Raw genomic sequence first — 20710 nt, forward strand, 5'->3', positions numbered from 1 at the left:
CTATGTAATTTAAAAATAATTAATCACCTAGTCTCTCTCTCTCTTCTTCTTTCACAGCCATAGCTTAATTGGTTCGAGCACATTGGCCTCAGTTACTGAGGATGGCTCTGTGAAGCCTCCACCTCAGGCACTAAAAATAGCTCGGTTGCAAGCAGCCCCAGATGGGCAGAGCATCGGCCCTAGACAGGGGTCACAGGGTGGATCCCACACAGGGTGCATGTGGGAGTCTGTCTCTATCTCCCCTCCTCTCACTTGAAAAAGGAAGAAAAAAATAAAATAAAAACTTAAAAAAATGTAAATGCCACCATTACTACTAACAAAAAGTGCCTAACACAGCCACAGATTATGCAGAAATACACCCCATTAAATTTAATTTTATAATTAAAAAAAAAGAAGGGCACTGAGACAACCACTTTATACCCACTTACTATGGGTGTAAATAATAAAAAATATCTTAAATAAAAATATTGCTTTGGAAATCTACACTTTCTTTTTTCTAAATTGATACTTCCTCTCGGTCCTCTTTCCCCTTTCTTAGTCTCCACATCCTATACCATCACAATAATCTTAGTTTGTAGCACAGTGCCATGCTAGACCAGTCAGCTGCTCACCCATAATACTGACAGGGCATTCTGTAGTAACATGGCCACAGGTTGGGCAACAATTTTTCCATTTAAGGTATAGTACAAGGTTTGTCTGGCTTGAGATCACAATCTTCACCTAGATCATGGCACTATGACTTCTCAAACTGCTAAACCCACGGGTTTTACTGTTCCCTGCACGGGAGGTATTAACCTTGCCATCCTTACTGGCTACCCAATCACCAACTAATGGGAGAATGAAATGAGGGGAAGTTGATGAGAAAAGACCTGCAGATGTTCCCAGGAGAGCTAACCTCTGTTGGAATAATCAAAGAAGCCTTTCAATGTTCATATCTGAGAAAGAGCTGGTGTCATCTTTTGGGGGAGGGTTTTAGAACTAGCAGTTTGATATAATAGAGACGTTGTACTCTTATGTACCCCTGACTCTGCTGTCAACAGAGGGTTTTTAAATGATGTTTTAAGTCAGATGGCTTGGTTCACATCCAAATTCTATCACTTAGGTGGCTGTGGAACCAAACCACTTTAATTCTTTGGAGTCAGTTTCCTCATCTGTAAAATGTACTAATAACACTTCCCACAGAGGGATCTTAGAAAGATCAAATGCCATTAAACGTTAGTACTTAGCACAATGCCTGACATCATTATGATAAGTATTGCAGCTCCTTATGGGATATGCACTCTGCCATGTCAATGGATTGGTTTTCAGCCATTCATCTGATGTTTTACTATTGCCACCTGGGCGAGGAGTCTGCTGTCTAGCTAAAGAAGTGAACATATTTTCTGACATCATGATATGTAATTTGTTGATACTTATTAACATTAGGGTTTAACTTGAATGTTCCTTTTGCAGGAGTGGAAGGATGGTTAAACAGCGCATGGACCAACCAAGAGGGGGGAACATCTGGCTCTGGTAGCTGTCTGCCACTAGGTCTGTGCGGAACTGTGGGATTGTCACCTAACACTGTTTCTCAGCTCTTCCATCAAAACTCAGTTGTTCTGACCTGTCAGCACCTCACAGGCTATGCTGGCATCAAACAGGATTACTGAAATGAGGAAATCCCATGAGCTGTGAGAAAGACATTTTTCTCACAAGCAAAGGATGCGTCAGCACAGAGCTTCATTTTAAAAGTCAGTTTACAAATATGGAAAGATGATAGAATGAGAAAGGATTCCTGGAGATCATGAAATCCTGTTAAATTATAGAAAAAGAAAAAAGGCTTTGTCTTACTTTCAAGGATTTCCTAGGAAATACAGTGTGTCTGTAAAGACATGGTGCACTTTTGACTGGTAACAGGAAAGCAACAAAGGACGATAGAAATGTGAAATCTACACCAAATAAAAGGAAAACTCTCCCAGTTTCATACCTATTCAGTGCAGTTCGATGTGGGCTCATGCACAGATTTTTTAGGGCTCCTTAGGTAGCTATCCCGTAGAGCCTCTACAGACTCATCACTGACTGATGGCCTACCAGAACGGGTTTCTCCACCAAACTGCCGGTTTCCTTCAACTGCTTATCCCAGTGAGTAATGTTATTCCTATGTGGTGGCGCTTCGTTCTAAACGCGCCGATATTCATGTTGCACTTTGGTCACGGATTTGAATTTAGTGAGCCACAGAACACACTGAACTTTCCTCTGTACCGTCCACATCTCAACCGGCATGGCCGTGGGCTGCTCCACTGTATACACGGTGTTACGTCATCATCTGTGCATGCGCACATGCTGCCACATCATCCTACAGAAACTGGGAGGGTTTTCCTTTTATTTGGTGCAGAGTTCACATTTCTATCGTCTTTTGTGACCGGTCAAAAGTGCACCATGACTTTACGGACACACTGTATTGAGGATGACATTTTCTGTCTTTAGAGCACCTGGTAATTTGTACTGCTCCCTTTTTACTCACTACACAGTACTATTTCTAGCTTTTTTTTTTTAAAGGCTAGATCTCATTTTTGTGTCCTTCACATATTTGTGTCTTTGACAAATACCGCAGTGCCTGATACATACCTAATGCTCAGTAAATACTTGTAAAGAAGTACACTGAGAATGAATTCTAACCCCAGGCAGTCTGGTTCATTACTTAACAGGTCCTATGTGTTCACTCCTAATTAGCCTAGCTCCTCAAAAGAGTAAGTCTAATCCTTTTCATTCTTAAGTTGAAATGGAAAACTATTCCTTATCATTATATGTACATTGAATTTTTACAAACTTAAAAATATTGTACTCTTACAAGTAAAAATTGAAACTTTAAAAGAGCCATGTGCCCCCCAGACTCTCAATCCTCATCCTCACTTGTGCTTTATTTTCTTCCATTTATCCATTCATCTTTTTATAAAATATTGTGTAATGCTATTTACTTGTATTGATGACACTTTTTCTTCCCAGACTAGAATACAATCTCCAAGAGGGCAGGAGTTTTGACCAATTTAAATCTCTGATAGAGTCCCATACTCTGAATAAATATGTGATGAATGTTTGAATGAACCTCATAAAAGCAACAAACATCTACTTATTCACCATTGTTGCTAGTAAAGAATGAAAGAAGTGAAATGACTGAACAACACAGTAAACCTGTGTTTCCATTATTTTTTCTTAATCTCTATTACAGAAAAGAACCTAATTCTCAAAAATCTATGGCTTTTAATGAAACTTAAATAAATGACTATTGTCCAAAAGAAAACCCCCTAGGGGGTGAAGAAGGAGCTAAGATCTAAATTTCTCATGGTTAGTTGTATTCAAGTACCACTCTTATTTTGCTGTGGATGAATTCTTGCTCATGTGCAGAATGAATTGTGAGGAGATCACTGTGCAGCCAGCCACAGACAAACTCAAAGGTGGACCATTCTGAGGCAGAGGTGTGAAAAAGGTACTCTGCATCCTGATAGAAGAGCCAGGGTGCATCTGAAAACAAATAAACAATGCAAATGATGCAAAAACTATTGACTGATAAAATGCAGACTTAAATAGGATATGTTATAATGGACCCCAAATTTGTAATTTGGTCACTCATTATTAAAAAAATTTGTATGTGTGCATAAATAAATATATTTAAACACACAAATAATTTTGTAGCTTGCTCATTTTCCTTGGTCAGTCTCAGAGAAGAAAACTTCATTTGTATGCAAAGGTCTGAGATATATGCATATTTAAAAATCATGTGTCATTAAAATGGAGTTAAGCTATCATATTGGTATTTAATCATATTTAATGACATTTATGAATCTGATTATTTACTAATCATTAATCTGTTAATTTGAACAAATTAGTTCTAGATTGATGTTAAGAAAAGAGGTCCGATTGGAGGACTGTAATAATACAGTAATGGTATACAATAGCATGAAATTATAAATTCAAGAACTGCCAAAATAGTTCTTACCATACTGGTACCAGGGTGGAATCCTGGGTCTCACATCTGCAGGGTGAAAGCAAATCACCTTGAGTAACCTTTCTTTACAGGTCTGCCATATTACTTCAGCTCTAAACAGAATATTTTGTACTTTGCCTTTTAAAAGACCATTTAAAAACCAGGTACTTAGTGCTGTTTGAAATATGATTAGTTCTCATACTTGAGGAAGAGGCTCAAGAGAGGACTCTGATTAAAGAAGCAAGGATACAAACACTTGTTGAGGACCTACTGTGTGTCATACACTCTGCTAGGTGTTTTTACTTCCACATTTGACAAATAATTTTGTTTGCTTGTAATGTCACCATGACATTTCTTCCTGATTGTACTCACAAAATATAATACAATATAGTCAGTTATCCTCATTTCCCACTAATTGGTTTAGCATAATGCACTAGCGTCATCTTCATTCATTCCCCTTTGATACATTCTTTGCTAAAACAGTGCAGCTTGGTTCCTCATGGAGGTTGTTGGCACTGTGATCCAAGGTGCTTGCATTTTAGATCTCTGTAACTTTTCACTTGGGAAATGCTATAGATTATTAGAAAGCAAACATATAGCAAAGATCTTATTCCTATTTTTACCTCTTGGAATTTTGCATATCCATTCACGTTTGGAGCCACAGTGCGAGGGCAGCAATGTTTTATTTGCTTTATAAACAGCACAATTTCTTGTATCGTCTTCAAAATAAATATTGTCTAAAAATGAAGAGACAACCTGCAGAAGATGAAGTTCATTATTTCTTAATGATGATTCCCCCACAAAGAGTTTCAAAACATCATAAAAGCATCCTTGTAAATAAACCATGATAGACTTCTGGAGAAAGCTTCAGAAATCTCTGGCTAGGATTCCAGTTAAAGGTTCTTCCCCTGTTTGTGAACAACAAGCTAATTAAACTTTATCATTTTTTCCTAAAGATGGCCTTTCCTTAAAAAAAAAAAAAAGCATGCTACTCCCTTTTCCAGAGGAATGAAGTAGGTGCATATCTCCTTCTGAATCTGCACAGTGTCCTTATTGGCAGGATTAGGCTAGCCCTGGGGTCCCGGGCAAACTACTTAGAGGCTCAGGGACCCGTCATATTTGGGTCTCATCTGTGACGTAGATTTTTTTTGTACACACACTAAGCTTTTAGTTTCTGACTGTTAAAATTCTAAGTCACCCTTAGCTTTAATCAGGAAACTAAACAACCCATTCCATGAATTATCACACAACAGGGGTTTTAAATAAAGATTTAACTTTCCCAATGATTTACAGGCCAATCGAGAGTGGATGAACCACAAGTAAAATTAGGGTAAAAATTTGGAAAAAAGAGGGTGTTTTGAAACCATTTACACTCCTCTTCAAACAGGCACACACTCATGTAACAATTCACCTAACTTAAATATATATAAGCTTAGCTACAGAGAATGGCATCAGTTTGAATATTCATTTTATCTAGTGGGGAGTGGCGAGGAACTCAGTGCATGGCTTCATGGCTTTATCTCCTTTATTCTGAACCAAATTGTTTATTTCTCTCCTATTACTAAGGTGTTTGTTTTACTAAAATGAAATGGAGCATGCTCAATCTCTATGTACCACATGTCATTTTAAAGTGTCACATTGACATTAACCATTCAGCTATGTCATGTGGAGGCAGGTTAATGCTGTCATGCCCCTTCTGCTTTCTGGGCCTCTGTTTCTTTATCAGAAAATATATGGGTGGGGCTGGGAGATCTTTAAGATCCCTTCCCACTCTCTGGTTCTGATGCCTTTTTCAAAGAAGCGGTATATGTGTGGAAACATTTATTTATTTATTTATTCCAAGTGAGAGGAGAGGAGATAGAGAGATAGACTCTCACACATGCTCTGCCCAGAATCCACCCAGCAACCCTGTCTGGGGCTGATGCTCTGCCCACCTGGTGCCATGCTTGCAATTGAGCTATTTTTAGCACCTGAGGTGGAGGCTCCATGGAGCCGTCCTCAGAACCCAGGGCTGATGTGCTTGAACCAATTGAGCCATGGCTGCAGGAGGGAAAGAGAGAGAGAGAGAGACAGAGACAGAGAGTGAAAGGGAGGGGAGGGGTGGAGAAGCAGATGGTCACTTCTCTTGTGTGCCCTGACTGGGAATCGAGCCTGGGACATCCATATGCCAAGCCGACCCTCTACTGCTGAACCAACTGGCCAGGGCAAAACTTTATTTTTTAAATTAGTATGCCTTTATTATTTCCTTCTCCACTATAAGCATATAGCTTTCCCAAACATGTCTTTCTTGACACAAACTTGAACTCTATGGTACGGGCCTAGAGATCCCATTTCTCTATCAATACTTACTATTTCAAAGTTTACCTACTGAAATTTTGCCAACTAGGAGACGTTATAATACTGTGGCTTTGGATGCAGACAGCCTGTGTACCAATCCTGGCTCTCCTATGTATTATTCTAGGTAAACTTTTTATTCATGTTACCACTCACTGCATTAAATTATTGTAAAGATGAAATGAGACCATGCAGGAGGGCACTCAGCTAGAAACCGAGCTCAATAAGGAGGCAGTGCATTCAATGCTCACTGCGGGCTATTACAAGCTGCCCCTTTCATAGGTGCAGCTGAGCGACTTGCTTCTGCCCGTGCCCTGAGATGGGCCCCATTTCAACCTAGGATCCTGCTTCTGTTCTTTTCCCTATCCTCTTGAGGAAAGTGTGAGATTCCTCACTGGACCCGAAAAAATACGCAATACTGAGTTCCCTCCTTCCTTCAAAGAGATTTTTACCAGTAGAAGGCTAAATAAAAAGCAAGTCTTTCTTTTTTTCTTTCTTTTTTCTGGCTGAGAAGGTGAAGACTGAGAAGGTGAAAACTGGCATTTCTGTCCTTGTAGAGTGAGATAAACTGAAAATGGTTCTGTTTGTTATGACGTGGGCAAGGGTCCCGCACTCACATAACATGGTGCTAGGCAGGGGAGGGAGGATGGCGTAAAGGGTGTTATTTTAAGGAACAGTTGCATCTTTGGTGGAGACTCTGTGTGGTAGATGGTTTGAGGACCTTCCTGGGGATGCTGATTCCTTTTCAGGGTAAGACCCTATAGCTGGCCTCAGAACTATGTGGTTAGTAGAGGTGTCCGGGGAGTTGCTGAAATAACTCTTCTGGTAGCAAAGCCTGGTGTGGTCTCTGATGTGGGGTCTGAGTCATGGGACATATGGACATTATTTCCGGGCTCATCTGGTTGGTTTACCAAATGGTTCCAAGGCCACCTGGTTTGAATTCATTTCCTTCTCCCTGGTTTGGGGACTTACAGGAGTTCTGTCAGACCACTCCCAAGAGCCAGCAGTTAGTGGGTTTCTTTTATTAAATCCAATCCAGAACTGCCTTTCTTCTGTCCTGTGAAGAAAAGAACCAAAACTTGGCCTTTCACATTGAATTCACATTATGAAAGAGGTTCAAGTACGGATTTATGCAGGAAACAGCAGATGCTCCTGGCAGGACTGATCCAGTCAAACAAACATGTATCGAGCCTTTTCTGTGGGTATAACCTGAGGTCTGAAACGAACCGAGAGCAGAGCTAGCCTGGCTTCCTGCTTCTCCCGGCTTGCGTGGTGTGCTCACTGGTGACATGCAGTCGGGGGGAAGTCGGCCCCTGCTGAGGACACAGCTTTCTCAGGTTCACTAGGAATGGCAACACCTTCTAATCGGGACAAGAGCATGTGAAAAGCAGGTTGGTAAGAGATTTTAGACCTCTCTTCCTGAAAGGACTTTTTACTACTTTTTTTTTTAAGTGAGAAAGAGAGACAGACAAATAGACAATAAGGGAGAGAGACGAGAAGCATCAATTCTTTGTTGTGCCACCTTAGTTGTTCATTGATTGCTTTCTCATATGTGCCTTGATGGGGGGGGGCACATATATATGTGCCTTGATGGGGGGGCTACAGCAGAGCAAGTGACCCTTTGCTCAAGCCAGCGACCTTGGTCTTCAAGCCAGTGACCACTGGGTCATGTCTATAATCCCATGCTCAAGCCAGATGAGCCCATCCTCAAGCTGGCGACCTTGGAGTTTCAAACCTGGGCCCTCTGCATCCCAGGCCAACGCTCTATCCATTGACCTACCGCCTGGTCAGGCTTTACTATTTTAATATTTATGCTACTTTACAATGCTTTATTTTGTTGCTCTTTTGCCACATGTTCATGTATTCTCTGAAGGTTAATCACCACTATGCCTGTTTAATAAAATGTACCTGGCAGGTTTTGGGTTTTTGTTTTTCTTTTTCCTGATCCCAGCATAAATGTTGCCACAGCAAATGAGTCCGAGGCACGGTAGGTAAACCTCAGCAGTCACCACCTGGTTAGACTTGGTGAGAGGCCCCACAAAGAGCCATCTCCCTGCCTATAAGGTGGAGGACAAATATGTCACACCACAGAGTACTCAATAGATCAAGCAATAAAGCCTCACTTTACAATGAGCCGTCTCACTAAGATCAGTTTCTGAGAATAATTTTGAGGCATTAAAGATTTATAAGATTCAGGAGTCACACTTGAGATAGTAAACACACAATGTGATATACAGATAGTATACTATAGAATTGTGCACTTGAAACCTGTATAATTTTCTTAACCAATGTCAACCCAATAAATCCAATTAAAATATTTTTAAAAGACCCAGGAATTACAAGAGATGCATTCTTTTCCTTATGCAGAGAAGCATGCCTATTCTGAAGCACCCCTTTCAGAGCTCCTCTGCCTAAACAATACAAATCAAAGTAAACTGTGACTTAGAAAACCCGAGAGATCACTGGGGCTTAGCTGGATACTGTCCTGATTACATCTTACACTTAAGGTTGTGGACAGGTGAGTATGCCACCTTATGGAAAGCCACACTACCCTCCTTGTATCGAGAACTTATTATTCCTTTCCTACTGACTTCAGAGTCTACAGTTTTTTTCTATATATTCTGGCTTTTAGAAGAATTGCTATTTATTTTTTCTCCATCAATTTTCTAAAATTGTATAATTTCTAATATTATAATAACATAAATAATAAAATAGAAATAGAAAAGCAGTGCCACAGGAAAGAGAAGTATATATGCTAATTACAAGAACTGGTTTATTTGCTATAAATAAGCATTAAATTTGGCTAAACTTTCTGGCAGTCAGGGCAAAAGTAAAACATATACTCAGAGCTTTTGTGATGAGGTACTGAAAATCAATAACTTGACAGATGCTTGGCATTAAATTCAACTAGAAATTCCAAGTGTGAGAACTTATGTAAATAGCAATGATATTTGGTCTTACAGTAAACATGAACCCAAGTTTGCATGCGGTTGTTTCCTATAGCGAAGCTCACTGTATATGACTATGCAAGTGTGTTTTGCGAGTGGCTTTAGTCATGAAGCAAAGTTACAATTTAGAACGATGGACACTATCACATATCCCTTGGATCCGTGGCCCCACCTGACACTAAAAATTCAGTTAACCCGGAAGCTTCTTGAAATTTTCTTCAGCTTCAAAGACTCTGATTCATCAGCTCTGGTGTGAGACCAGCAGGCTCCTGGTTAAAAGGTGTGTCAGCAGGCTTGGAATCCAGCTCTCAGGTCAGCATTTCCTGCACAGACTAGGAAGCCTATGGGATGTTGATAAGTGTTCTCAAAAAGAGAGTTGTGGTCAGAGGAAGTACTTCCATCTAGAAACCTTTACAATACTAATGTATGTTGCAAATTTCCAAGATTGTACATTGCCTTGCAAACATACTTGACCAAGAGATCTGCCTTTTCCTCCCAGAGTACTCTATAAGACATACATTGGGGAGATGGCATCAGATTCCCATCTTTAAGGTCATTTTTTAAAGAAAAATTTGTTTATTGACTTTAGAGAGAGAGGAAAGGAGAGAAAACAAGAGATCTGCTCCTGTGTGTGCCCTGACTGGGGATCAAACTGGCAACATCTGTGCTTTGGGATGACGCTCCAACCAATGGAGCTAATCGGCCAGGACTTTAAGGTCATTTTTGTAGATTTTGGAGATGAATAATTTGATAGATGTTACATATTAACTTTCTGTGGGATTGTCTCTAAGGAAACTTATGAAGAAGACTAAGATTTCCCTCAGAAAATTGTTTTGGATTTTCTCTTAAAGATTCAGGCAAGTGTTTCATTGAAATTCCAGATTTTCAGAGCTTGGAGAGGAGTAGCTGGTATTGTTTTCATTAAATATATGTATGGAGCCACGAAGGTGTGACCACCCTTAGCCCACAACATCCTCAGGGGAAGGGTTTGGTCTGTCACGCTTATTGGATCTCTAGTCTACTATGCATATAACAGTGCCCATTCCATAGCAGATATACCCAAAATGTATGCTGACCGACAAGAACACTCTAGCAAAAAATGCCAAGGGCTGGCAGGACTTACTATAAGAGGACATGGTAACTGTCTTCAAATATTTGAAAACAGGTTAGACTTGAACTGCATTGCTCTGGCTTACTAGAAAGCTGATCTTTGAAACCAATTGTTAACAATGGAATGGGCTTTCTCCCAAGTAAGGAGCACTCTGAACCTGGAAGGAATCATGTAGACCAGGGGTAGTCAACCTTTTTATACCTACCGCCCACTTTTCAATCTCTGTTAATAGTAAAATTTTCTAACTGCCCACCGGTTCCACAGTCATGGTGATTTATAAAGTAGGGAAGTAACTTTACTTTATAAAATTTATAAAGCAGAATTACAGCAAGTTAAAGCATATAATAATAATTACCAAGTTCTTTATGTTGGATTTTTTGCTAAGTTTGGGAGAATAAATCTTTATAAAACAACTTACTATAGTTAAATCTATCTTTTTATTTATACTTTGGTTGCTCCACTACCACCCACCATGAAAGCTGGAATGCCCACTAGTGGCCATTAGGGACCAGGTTGACTACCACTGATGTAATTACAATGGATGACCACAGGAATGTAATAGAAAGAATTCCTGCATGTGTGTGGAAAGCAGCTCAAGATCAGTTATGTTATTTTTCAATTTAAATTTAAGTGATTTTCTAACTCTATGGAATTCAAGATTCTATAAATTTGCAAGGTGGATACAGGTAAATGAACATGTTCCCATAAATGTAAAATAAAGGGTTGGATTGGAATCTTTTTAATCAGTGAGACTTTCATTTTTCAGACAAAATCTTACATGGACTTTGATTACAAACAAGTAACTAGAAGTGGAGCTGGCTGGAGCTGCTCTGATGAGCCAGTGAACAAAGAACCAGGAGCTCTGCCTACTTGACCCCTCCTGCACCTGGGATTCTGGGACCCTTGATCCTCAGTCAGCACTTTGAAAACCAGTGAGCTAGATAATTTCTGAGTTTGGCAGAAAAACTCTAAAATTCTGATTCTAGGTATACAGAAAAGATTTTAAATATCAAAACAATGTCACTTTGTTCTTTGTTTTATGGAAGAGAACTTGGTACAATATAAATATAAAATTATATGCATATATTTTTCTTTTACAACTTGTGGCTAGTGGGTTTGAGGCTGAAAAAAAAAACCCTTAACATTTTAAACAAGTAGTAGGGATACTCAACGCTAAGTAGCCATTACTGAGAGACAGAATATTTGACTGTAATTTTTCAAAATTAATAAGTAATTTACCGATTAAATTTTGAAAGTAGAAGCTTATTCACGAAATTCTCTTCCTCTATATGGGCAAAGCTTGCAAGATGAGCTCCAAATTCCTCACAGAATGCTTCAGCTTCTCTCCACGTCCTTTTCATCAGTACTTTTTCACTGTGAAATACCTGTGCAGTAAAAGAAAAAGAAGTCAACACTGTCCCAGATCAGGCAAGATTATTTCATTCTGGACAAGAGAATAACAGTAATATAATTGTTGTCATTATTCTTTAGTAAAAGTTTGACTTTGTAAGGAAAAATAATACTTATTGAACTATAGTTTATCTAATGGAAAACTATTATCTCATTCTATTCTCAATTTTATGAGGATATGATAAACTCTTATCAGTGAGCTCCTTGAGGATCCATTTTTTTCCCTTCTAAATCTCCTGTGATTTGTCTCTTAATAAATGTTTGTTGAGAGATAAAGAGTCAGACTAAGACAGGTTGCAAATGTCAAGTCCTACAGCTACAAATTGGCAGAGCTAGGATTAGACCCAATACTCGTTTCCAGACTCCGTGAATTTCCATCCCACCTGATTGACCTCTGACAAATGATCATGAATCTGGCTGACTGATGGCAAGAAATGAAAAGTGAGACCTTGGACCTAGGTTGGTATATTTCTAGGGTCTTTGGGTCTGAGCTGTGCCTAACTTCTCTGCTGTTTCTCAGCTGTCCTCACAGTAGCAGGAAGCAGTCAGTCAAATGGAGGGCCTGCTTCTGATTTTATTTAAGATCAGGGATGAGGGACCGAAGACCCAGAGCTCTCGTGCCCCTGCATCCTTTTCATTTTAAGCTGCCCAACACTAAGCCTGAGCCTCTGGGGCCAGCCTTCAGCAGGCTCTGATTTGCTGAGACCAGAATGAATAGGGTTCCCAGGTCTGTGGATCATAGCACAGCCTTTTCATCTTTTAAATTATATGTCAAAACTCTCCTCCTTTGGGAACCTTTTCTCAAATCCCTTTAAATTAATAAATCCTACCACAAGCCCGTCAAACACACCATACATTTGTTGATATATATTAGGGTGATATATATTGGAAAAATCACTGGACTAAGAGTTCCAAGATCAGGGATTTACTCCAACCCTGCCAATAAATAGTTGTGATCTTGAGTAAATCACTTCTTCTCATTAGCCTCAGCTTACTCATTTCTAAGGTATAACTTATTGCTCTGAGAGATCACATCTGGGTCTATTATTCCATGAATTGAATGTAGGATTATACATATGTACATTTAAATTGAGTGCATTCACATGCCATCTACAGATATTCAATATCTCTAGAGATAGAGGTTATCTCCATTCTGCTTTGTATATGCCTATGTACCTGAGAAGAACTTGCTCCCTTGATTTTAGAAATCTCTATTTATAAAACAAACCAAAGACAAAACTGTCAAACAAAAACATAATATTTCAAAAATATATATTGCTGAGAAGATTATAGATATTGATATAATTCTAAGATTTAAAGCTTTTTTGAAAAAAGGCATTTCTTCACACATTTATTTACACACTCACACACACATACATTTCAACCGTATGTATTAATTTATTTGATCTTTAGGTGCCTGGCAATCTTCAAAAGCTATCTGTAGCCCTGGCCGGTTGGCTCAGCAGTAGAGCGTCGGCCTGGCGTGCGGGGGACCCAGGTTCGATTCCCGGCCAGGGCACATAGGAGAAGCGCCCATTTGCTTCTCCACTCCCTCCCTCCTTCCTCTCTGTCTCTCTCTTCCCCTCCCGCAGCCAAGGCTCCATTGGAGCAAAGATGGCCTGGGCGCTGGGGATGGCTCCTTGGCCTCTGCCCCAGGCGCTAGAGTGGCTCTGGTCGTGGCAGAGCGACGCCCCAGGGGGCAGAGCATCGCCCCCTGGTGGGCAGAGCGTCGTCCCCTGGTGGGCGTGCCGGGTGGATCCCGGTCGGGCGCATGCGGGAGTCTGTCTGACTGCCTCTCCCCGTTTCCAGCTTCAGAAAAGTACAAAAAAAAAAAAGAAAAAAAGAAGCTATCTGTAGCAACAGAATGGTAGTATAGTATTCCATAATGAGGACTTTATTTATTTGCTTACACATGATATGGAACTGCACTCTTTTCATACCTAGAATAATACTGACTGGGACCTCGATATCAATCCTCATTGGGAGGACTTTTATGTAACCAAGGATATGTCATTCTTCTGGCTTAAAAATTATTTTATAATATAACTAAAATGATAGAGAAGTTAACAAATATTAATAAAGCACCTCTGTGTGCCAAGCACTGTTTTCGAGTAAAGAATTTGGCATATATGGATAAAATTGAAATAATGTTGGTCTAGTGAAGAATGCCCCTGTAGCCTGACTGGTGGTGGCACAGCGGCTAGAACATTGACCTGGGGTCCTGAGGTTCCAGGTTCGAAACTCCAGTGTTGCTGGCTTGAGCTCAAAGTTGTTGGCTTGAGCAAGGTGACACTAGCTTGGCTTGAGCCTCCTGGTCAAGGCTTGTACGAGAAGCAATTAATGAACAACTAAAGTGATATAACTATGAATTGATGCTTCTCATCTCTTTCTCTCTCTCTCAAAAAAAAGAATGCTCATGTAACTTTGACATCACCTTGAAGCAGCTGGCCAGGCCTTGCTCTGACTCCCAGTCCAAATAGCAAGGGTGAAAGGGCCACCTCTCTTCATGCTCAGTGGTGTCCCGACTTCCCACAGGTTGCTTGCATAGGGACATTGCTTTAAAGAGTGTACAGTCCTTCACTTCCCAGCGGCCAGGTGGACTCCTTCCTCGCATGACAACACAGCCACCACTGTAACCTAAAAGCAGAAAACAACTCTTATTATTTTTTAGAAAATCAACACTTTTAATACCAGTCAACCAGAACATTTTGTGCTCGTAAGGTCTCTTAAGAGTGTCGAATAATAGACATCTCATAATGAAGCACCCAGATAAGAACAGTACAGATGAAAAAGAATGCTTTATTGGCATGATTATCTCGTTTCTCAACCTCTCTGGAGAAAAGAAGATGGAAAAGTGAGAGAAGAGAGACCATGAAGCTTAAAATGTCGACATTTTTGAGCTCAGATGGCAAATGATGGAAAGCTAAGAGCTATTCTAACATGAAACTGAAATATCCCCTATATCTCATCAAACACCAACATCTCTCTACTTTGAATTATTGAGATTTATAACTGTACAGGAAAAAGGTTAATTCACCATTTCTTGAGTACATATGCATGCTGTGCTTTGAGGTTCCATTGTGAAAAATCAACAATGAAAAATGCATGGTGTTTATGCCTCTGAGAAGCAAATTCAGCAGAAAAAAAAAGATATAAGTGATGGATTCAAGGTATTTGCAAGGTACACAACAGAAAACCAAACTGTAAACCCTGGTAAAGAGAGAATGAGATAAATTCTAAAATGGGGTGAAACTCTAAGGGCAGGAGTTGGGGCAGACTTCAGGGAAAGGGGGAAGAACTTCTAGTTATGGACAAAACTCCATTTTATTATTTTCTGTATGTGTTAACATATTGGAAAATGAAACATTTTTTTCCCATAGAAATAATTTCTAAGTTAAGATCCTCAAGTTTGTCATAAAATCTACACAACTAATAAGACAGCTAAAAAATACACTTCAATTTTCAGTGCAAACCCCATTCCAAAAATGGATAAAAACAGAAAGAATGAGCTTTTCTTTCTTGAATCCAGAGCAATCATCTAGTTAATTAAATCAACATTCAACAACAAACATGGTGCACCTACATCTACATACCAGGCTAGGCTGTATATTAGCTGTGAGACACAGAAGAACAACACAAAATAAAACAAACAAAACCCAATTCTTAATTCGTGTGAGGCACAGACATAACCACTTAACTGCAGTCAACATAATGTGTGAGGCGTTATAGGAACCATGTGTGTTCAGATTTCTGTGGGCAGACTTCAGAAAGATGATGGAGTCTGCCTCGGGATATCAGTAAAGGATTTCCAAGAACTAATTGTTGAGCTGAACTTTGAAGAATGAGAAAGAGAAAAGAGTTTTCAAGGGGTGCTTATAAAAAAAAGCAAGTAATTAAAGATAAAGCATCTGAAGGCTTGAGATGATTCTGGAACTAAAGGCACTTTTAAAAGTGTAGTCAGTACTGAATATTTGTCTTGCTTAATTTCCCTTCAGAAGTAACTGTTTCATTTTTTTTTTTTTTTAGATACAGGGCAACTGGCATTATCCTTGCCAGCCATGGTTTGGTTGTTTTATGCTGACAGCAAGACTAAAGAGAGGGGAAAATGAAGAGTGAGAAAAGAAAAGAGACAGACAAGTTGAACAAAGGACCTCTCCCAAAAGGAGCGGAAGAGTGTAAATTAGAAAGATAAAGGAGCTGAAGAACAACTGCTTGTGTCTTCAACAATCCTGGATATCACAGCGACAGCACAGGCCCCACCCGCACGAAGCTCACATCCTGTGTGTGTGTGCACACTTGCATCAAAGAGATCCGCAGAGGTGAAGAGGACTCATTGTAGACAAGGAAACATAATTAGTATGACTCACATAGAAGAAAAGCAATTCAAGAGAGTGCTGGTCTATAGAGAAGCCATTAGTCAGTTTCATTGAACCAACCGCTAGTTAGTGTTAAAGATGGAGGGTTGAGGTCCAGACAAGGGGGGAGAGTGTAGCATGTCACCACAACTTTGCCTGTATGGAGCTTTGCAGTCTTGTTGAATGTAACTTTGAAATGCAGCTCAAAATCTAGTAGGTTTATAAGGAGATGCTGCACAATAGAGGAAATGCTTCATACTCTGTGTGATAAAATTATAATAAAATTGAGCTGAGAAAATTCACATGGAAGCTCAAAGTAATATACTAATAGGGCTGCTCTAGTGAAAGAGGAAGGAAACCAAGCACTCCCACCAGATTCCTCCATACTTCTTTTATCAGCAGCCTTTGACTTAGAGCCAGAAGTCTGGGGTTCTAGTCCCAACACAAATATTTAGTGACTCAAAACTCAAATAGGCCTGACCAGGCGGTGGCGCAGTGGATAGAGTGTCGGACTGGGATGCGGAGGACCCAGGTTTGAGACCTCGAGGTCGCCAGCTTGAGCGTGGGCTCATCTGGTTTGAACAAAGCTCACCAGCTCAAGCAAGTGGTTACTCTGTCTGCTGAAGGCCCACAGTCAAGGCACATATGAGAAAGCAATCAATGAACAACTAAGGTGTCGCAACGAAAAACTAATGATTGATGCTTCTCATCTTTCTCCGTTCCTGTCTGTCTGTCCCTATCTATCCCTCTCTCTGTCTTTCTCTGTCTCTGTAAAAACAGACAAACAAACAAAAAACCTCAAACAGGTTATATTATTCACAAAAAAGATTATCTAAAATGGAGGGTTAATAATCCCTTTTCATGGGTTTGGATGAATATTCAAATGAAATGATGTATTGTGGTATGTATATAAAATGGAGTACTACTCAGCCATAAGAAATGATGACATAGTGCCAGTTATGACAATGTGGATGGACCTTGAGAACATTATACTGAGTGAAATAAGTAAATCAGAAGAAGCTAAGAACTATATGATTTCACACATAGGTGGAATACAAAAATGAGATTCAGCCTGACCAAGTGGTGGCACAGTGGATGGGGCGTCGGACTGGGATGCGGAGGACCCAGGTTCGAGACCCTGAGATCACCAGCTTGAGCGCGGGCTCATCTGGCTTGAGCAAAGCTCACCAGCTTGGACCCAAGGTCGCTGGCTCAAGCAAGGGGTTCCTCGGTCTGCTGAAGGCCCACGGTCAAGGCACATATGAGAAAGCAGTCAATGAACAACTAAGGTGTCGCAACAAAAAACTGATGACTGATGCTTCTCATCTTTCTCTGTTCCTGTCTGTCTGTCCCCGTCTGTCCCTCTCTCTGACCCTCTCTATCTCTGTAAAAAAAAAAAAAAGAAAAAAAAAAAAAGAAAAAAAATGAGATTCATGGACACAGATAAAAGTAAAGTAGTTACCAGGAGGAGGGTATTGGGGGGTGGGAATTGGGGTGAGGGGAGTAAAGAGGGACAAATATACAGTGACAAAATTATTTGACTTCGGGTGATGGGCACACAATACAATCAACAGTTTAAATAAAATAGAAGTGTTTACCTGAAACCTATGTTCTCTTATTGATCAATGTCACCCCGTTAAATTTAATTTTCTAAATAAAATTTAAAAACAAAATAAACACACAGAACAGAAAGGCACTCTGAAAGACATAAAGGGCTACAACCACCCCTAAGATGTTGCGTCTGTTTTTATTTTGGCTGTTTTCATTACGAAAGCTGGAGTTTTGTGACATGAATTCTGTTTGCAGGTTCAAAGAATTTTTATAAAGCTTGAATCAGCGAGTTTAGAATGTAATACACTTTTTTGTTGGTCTTGCATTTTGTCTTCCTCTCCCACATCAGACAATGATTAAATAGCTTTGGTTTTGGATCCTGTAGCTATTCAACTCATCTTCATTAGCGGAGAAGGAGATGTTGTAACCTGCTATGACGATGAGAAGTGCTGCAGAGCTGTTACTGCTATTATTAAGTGGTTAACTTAATGGAATATTTGACCCAAATTTTAGAATCTCAGCCCCAAAGAAGCAGTAAAGCGGTATAATAAAGGGAGACTGGGCTAAGGGAGATATAAACAGAATTTATAATCAAAATCATGGGGATGCTTGCAAAGCCAAATCATAAGGGTAGGGCAAGGGAAAGAGCAGGTGTTTTGTTTTTGTTTTGTTTTGTTTTTCAGAGAAATTGTTCTCAAGTTCAATAACTCATTTTTCATTGGAGATGAAAAACGATCATCCTACTCCACAGCAGCGAAGCTCACATTTAAACTAATCCCCCTTACCTGCCTTACTCACCTGCTACTCCTTGCCACCCCCTGTCTACCTCACTCATGATTGGGAAAACTTTCAGTCAGTTAAGAAATTCCAGTTTACTATTCTAGTCTCTTGCGTTTGGCAAAGCAATCTAGCCATGTAAGGTGAACTGAACTGGGAAAGCCTCCACCTTCTATCTCTCTGGTCAAATACCTGAAAACAAACAAAATCTGCCTGTGGCCTCAGGGCCAAGAGGATATTGCAGGGGGCCTTTTCCACAGAGAAGAGTGAAGCTGTTGGAGCAGAGCAGGTGAGCCTACCTGGAGTTCTATCTGCCTGATGCTGTACCAGGCATTTTATATGGCCCGTTCCTTGTTGAACTTTAAGAATTATTTGAGACAGGTATTAGTATATACAGTTTGCAAATGGAAAACTGGAGGGACAGAAGCCTAGTGACTTGCCTAAATCCACACAGTTAATGAGGATTTGATCTAGAACTTGAAAGCAGATTTATTTGAATCTACTATGAAGACAATGTGAAGATACAGAGTAGGCGGGCATTTTATAAATAGTTGTTGAATGAATGATGGAATCTTCCCTTCGAATAATGTACGTACCTCTACTTCTATGGAGCTCCCTCTCCTGTTCCTGGTCATGTTCTCTCCTTTGTGTGGCTACAGCATTTCCTTGAAGATCTATTATCACATCTTTACCTTGTATGGCAATTACTCATATGACTACATAAAGCACCAAAGGGTGCTCAGGCTGAATTAGTCCTAATTCACATGGCAGTCATTTCATTACTCTAAAAAGCCAGAAAGTGGGCTGGCCTGTCTATCTGGCTGGACAGGGGTCTTATTACCCTTCACTCTGAGCAGGGCACTTCCAAAAGAACAAATGTGACTTGCTTTACTGGGATCCCATTTTCCTTGTCACTGGCAGATTTCCATTGACACGGGACAACTGGGGTAAATGTGCACTGGAATTATCCCACGTGCATGAAATATGCCTTCTCTGCAGTGGCATCAAGATCTAGAAACACAAAACGTTTTCACAGAGCCTGAGTTATGGCTGGATGCAAAATAGTAATTTCCAAGTGTTTCTTTTTCACTATACAGACATCTGTGAAACTCTAATAGAACTTGAAAAAGCTTTTTGGAATGTCCTAACTAGTTTTCTTTCACCACTCAGCAGGCTCCATTGATATTGAATCTTTAATCTAAGTACAAAGTACATTTTAGTTTCTATGCATTAGCTTTCCTCTAAGCGAGAAAGGCCCTATTTGTCATTTTCCCTTTAATCAATGGTACTAGTGAGTAAGAATCAAAACTGTTTTTCTTGTTTTACTTGAATAGTTCTCATAAAATACCAAATACCATGGAGTCTCTTTAATGTTGTTGTTTGTTTTAATAAAAACATCAGAATGTCCTATGTTTTGAGAACAAGGAATTTTGGCATGAAAGAGAAGGTTAAGCAAAAAAGCTTGTAGTCAATAATTCAAATTGAAAGTATCAGTTTAAATTCCAGAAGTATTTCATCTTGCACACATACCCACCTACCCACCCACACAGACACACACTCTCTAGCTCTGTTCACTGAAGTGGCCTTAGAAACAATACACACCAATTGTGATATTGAAACAGTATCATATCCCAGTAAGATGAAATGGGTGTTTCTAGGTCCAGAGCAGAAATGTACATCTTCTCCAACCAGTTAGCAAGGAAGCTGTAAAAGGCTACTAGAGTTATAGCAGAAGGACTCAGGAGGTAGTGCTTAAGGTATTCATTTTTTTATTAAAAAAATAATAATTGCAAAGGATCAAAACATAACACATATGTTTAAAACCCTTACTTCATAGTAATGCTAAAAAAAAACTGGTCACTGTTGCAGGATGCTTATAAACAAATAATCATTTAAAAACTAGTAAAGGGAAAGAATTAAGCATGTATTCTGTCTTCTTATGAAACTATCACAAAGTAACAAAATATTTATTGAGAGAAATTACACCTTTATAAATATAGCTCTTCCCCCAGCTATAAATGAAAAAAAAAAAAAACCTTTATGGATCAATGGGCCTAGGCATTGATCATTAATGGCTGTTAATATTGCAAAAAGTGAGAAAATTGGACATTATGTGCCTCAAGATAGAACACACACCAACTATAAAATGGTCTTTCCAAAAAGATAAAGAAAATCTAAGTTAGATCAGGCCTCTGATTCTAACTATATAAAAATAAAAATGACAGGCCCTGGCTGGTTGGCTCAGTAGTAGAGCATCCGC

The 20710-nt window shown here is 39.7% G+C and overlaps 1 protein-coding gene across 3 annotated transcripts in view; it reads right to left on the minus strand.

Moving 5' to 3' along the window:
• Positions 1 to 20710, minus strand: part of PLA2R1 (phospholipase A2 receptor 1) — a 129081-nt gene that overhangs the window by 30834 nt on the left and 77537 nt on the right. For all 3 annotated transcript variants that reach the window (XM_066345252.1, XM_066345251.1, XM_066345250.1), the window contains 6 exons: positions 14202 to 14404; positions 11597 to 11742; positions 7271 to 7355; positions 4588 to 4720; positions 3977 to 4012; positions 3344 to 3501 (listed from right to left, as the gene is read on the minus strand). In XM_066345252.1, coding sequence (XP_066201349.1) covers positions 3344 to 3501; positions 3977 to 4012; positions 4588 to 4720; positions 7271 to 7355; positions 11597 to 11742; positions 14202 to 14404 — 761 coding nt within the window. The remainder of the gene's footprint in view (positions 1 to 3343; positions 3502 to 3976; positions 4013 to 4587; positions 4721 to 7270; positions 7356 to 11596; positions 11743 to 14201; positions 14405 to 20710) is intronic.

This window comes from Saccopteryx leptura, chromosome 7, assembly GCF_036850995.1.
Source record: "Saccopteryx leptura isolate mSacLep1 chromosome 7, mSacLep1_pri_phased_curated, whole genome shotgun sequence".
NCBI classification, from domain to species: domain Eukaryota; kingdom Metazoa; phylum Chordata; class Mammalia; order Chiroptera; family Emballonuridae; genus Saccopteryx; species Saccopteryx leptura.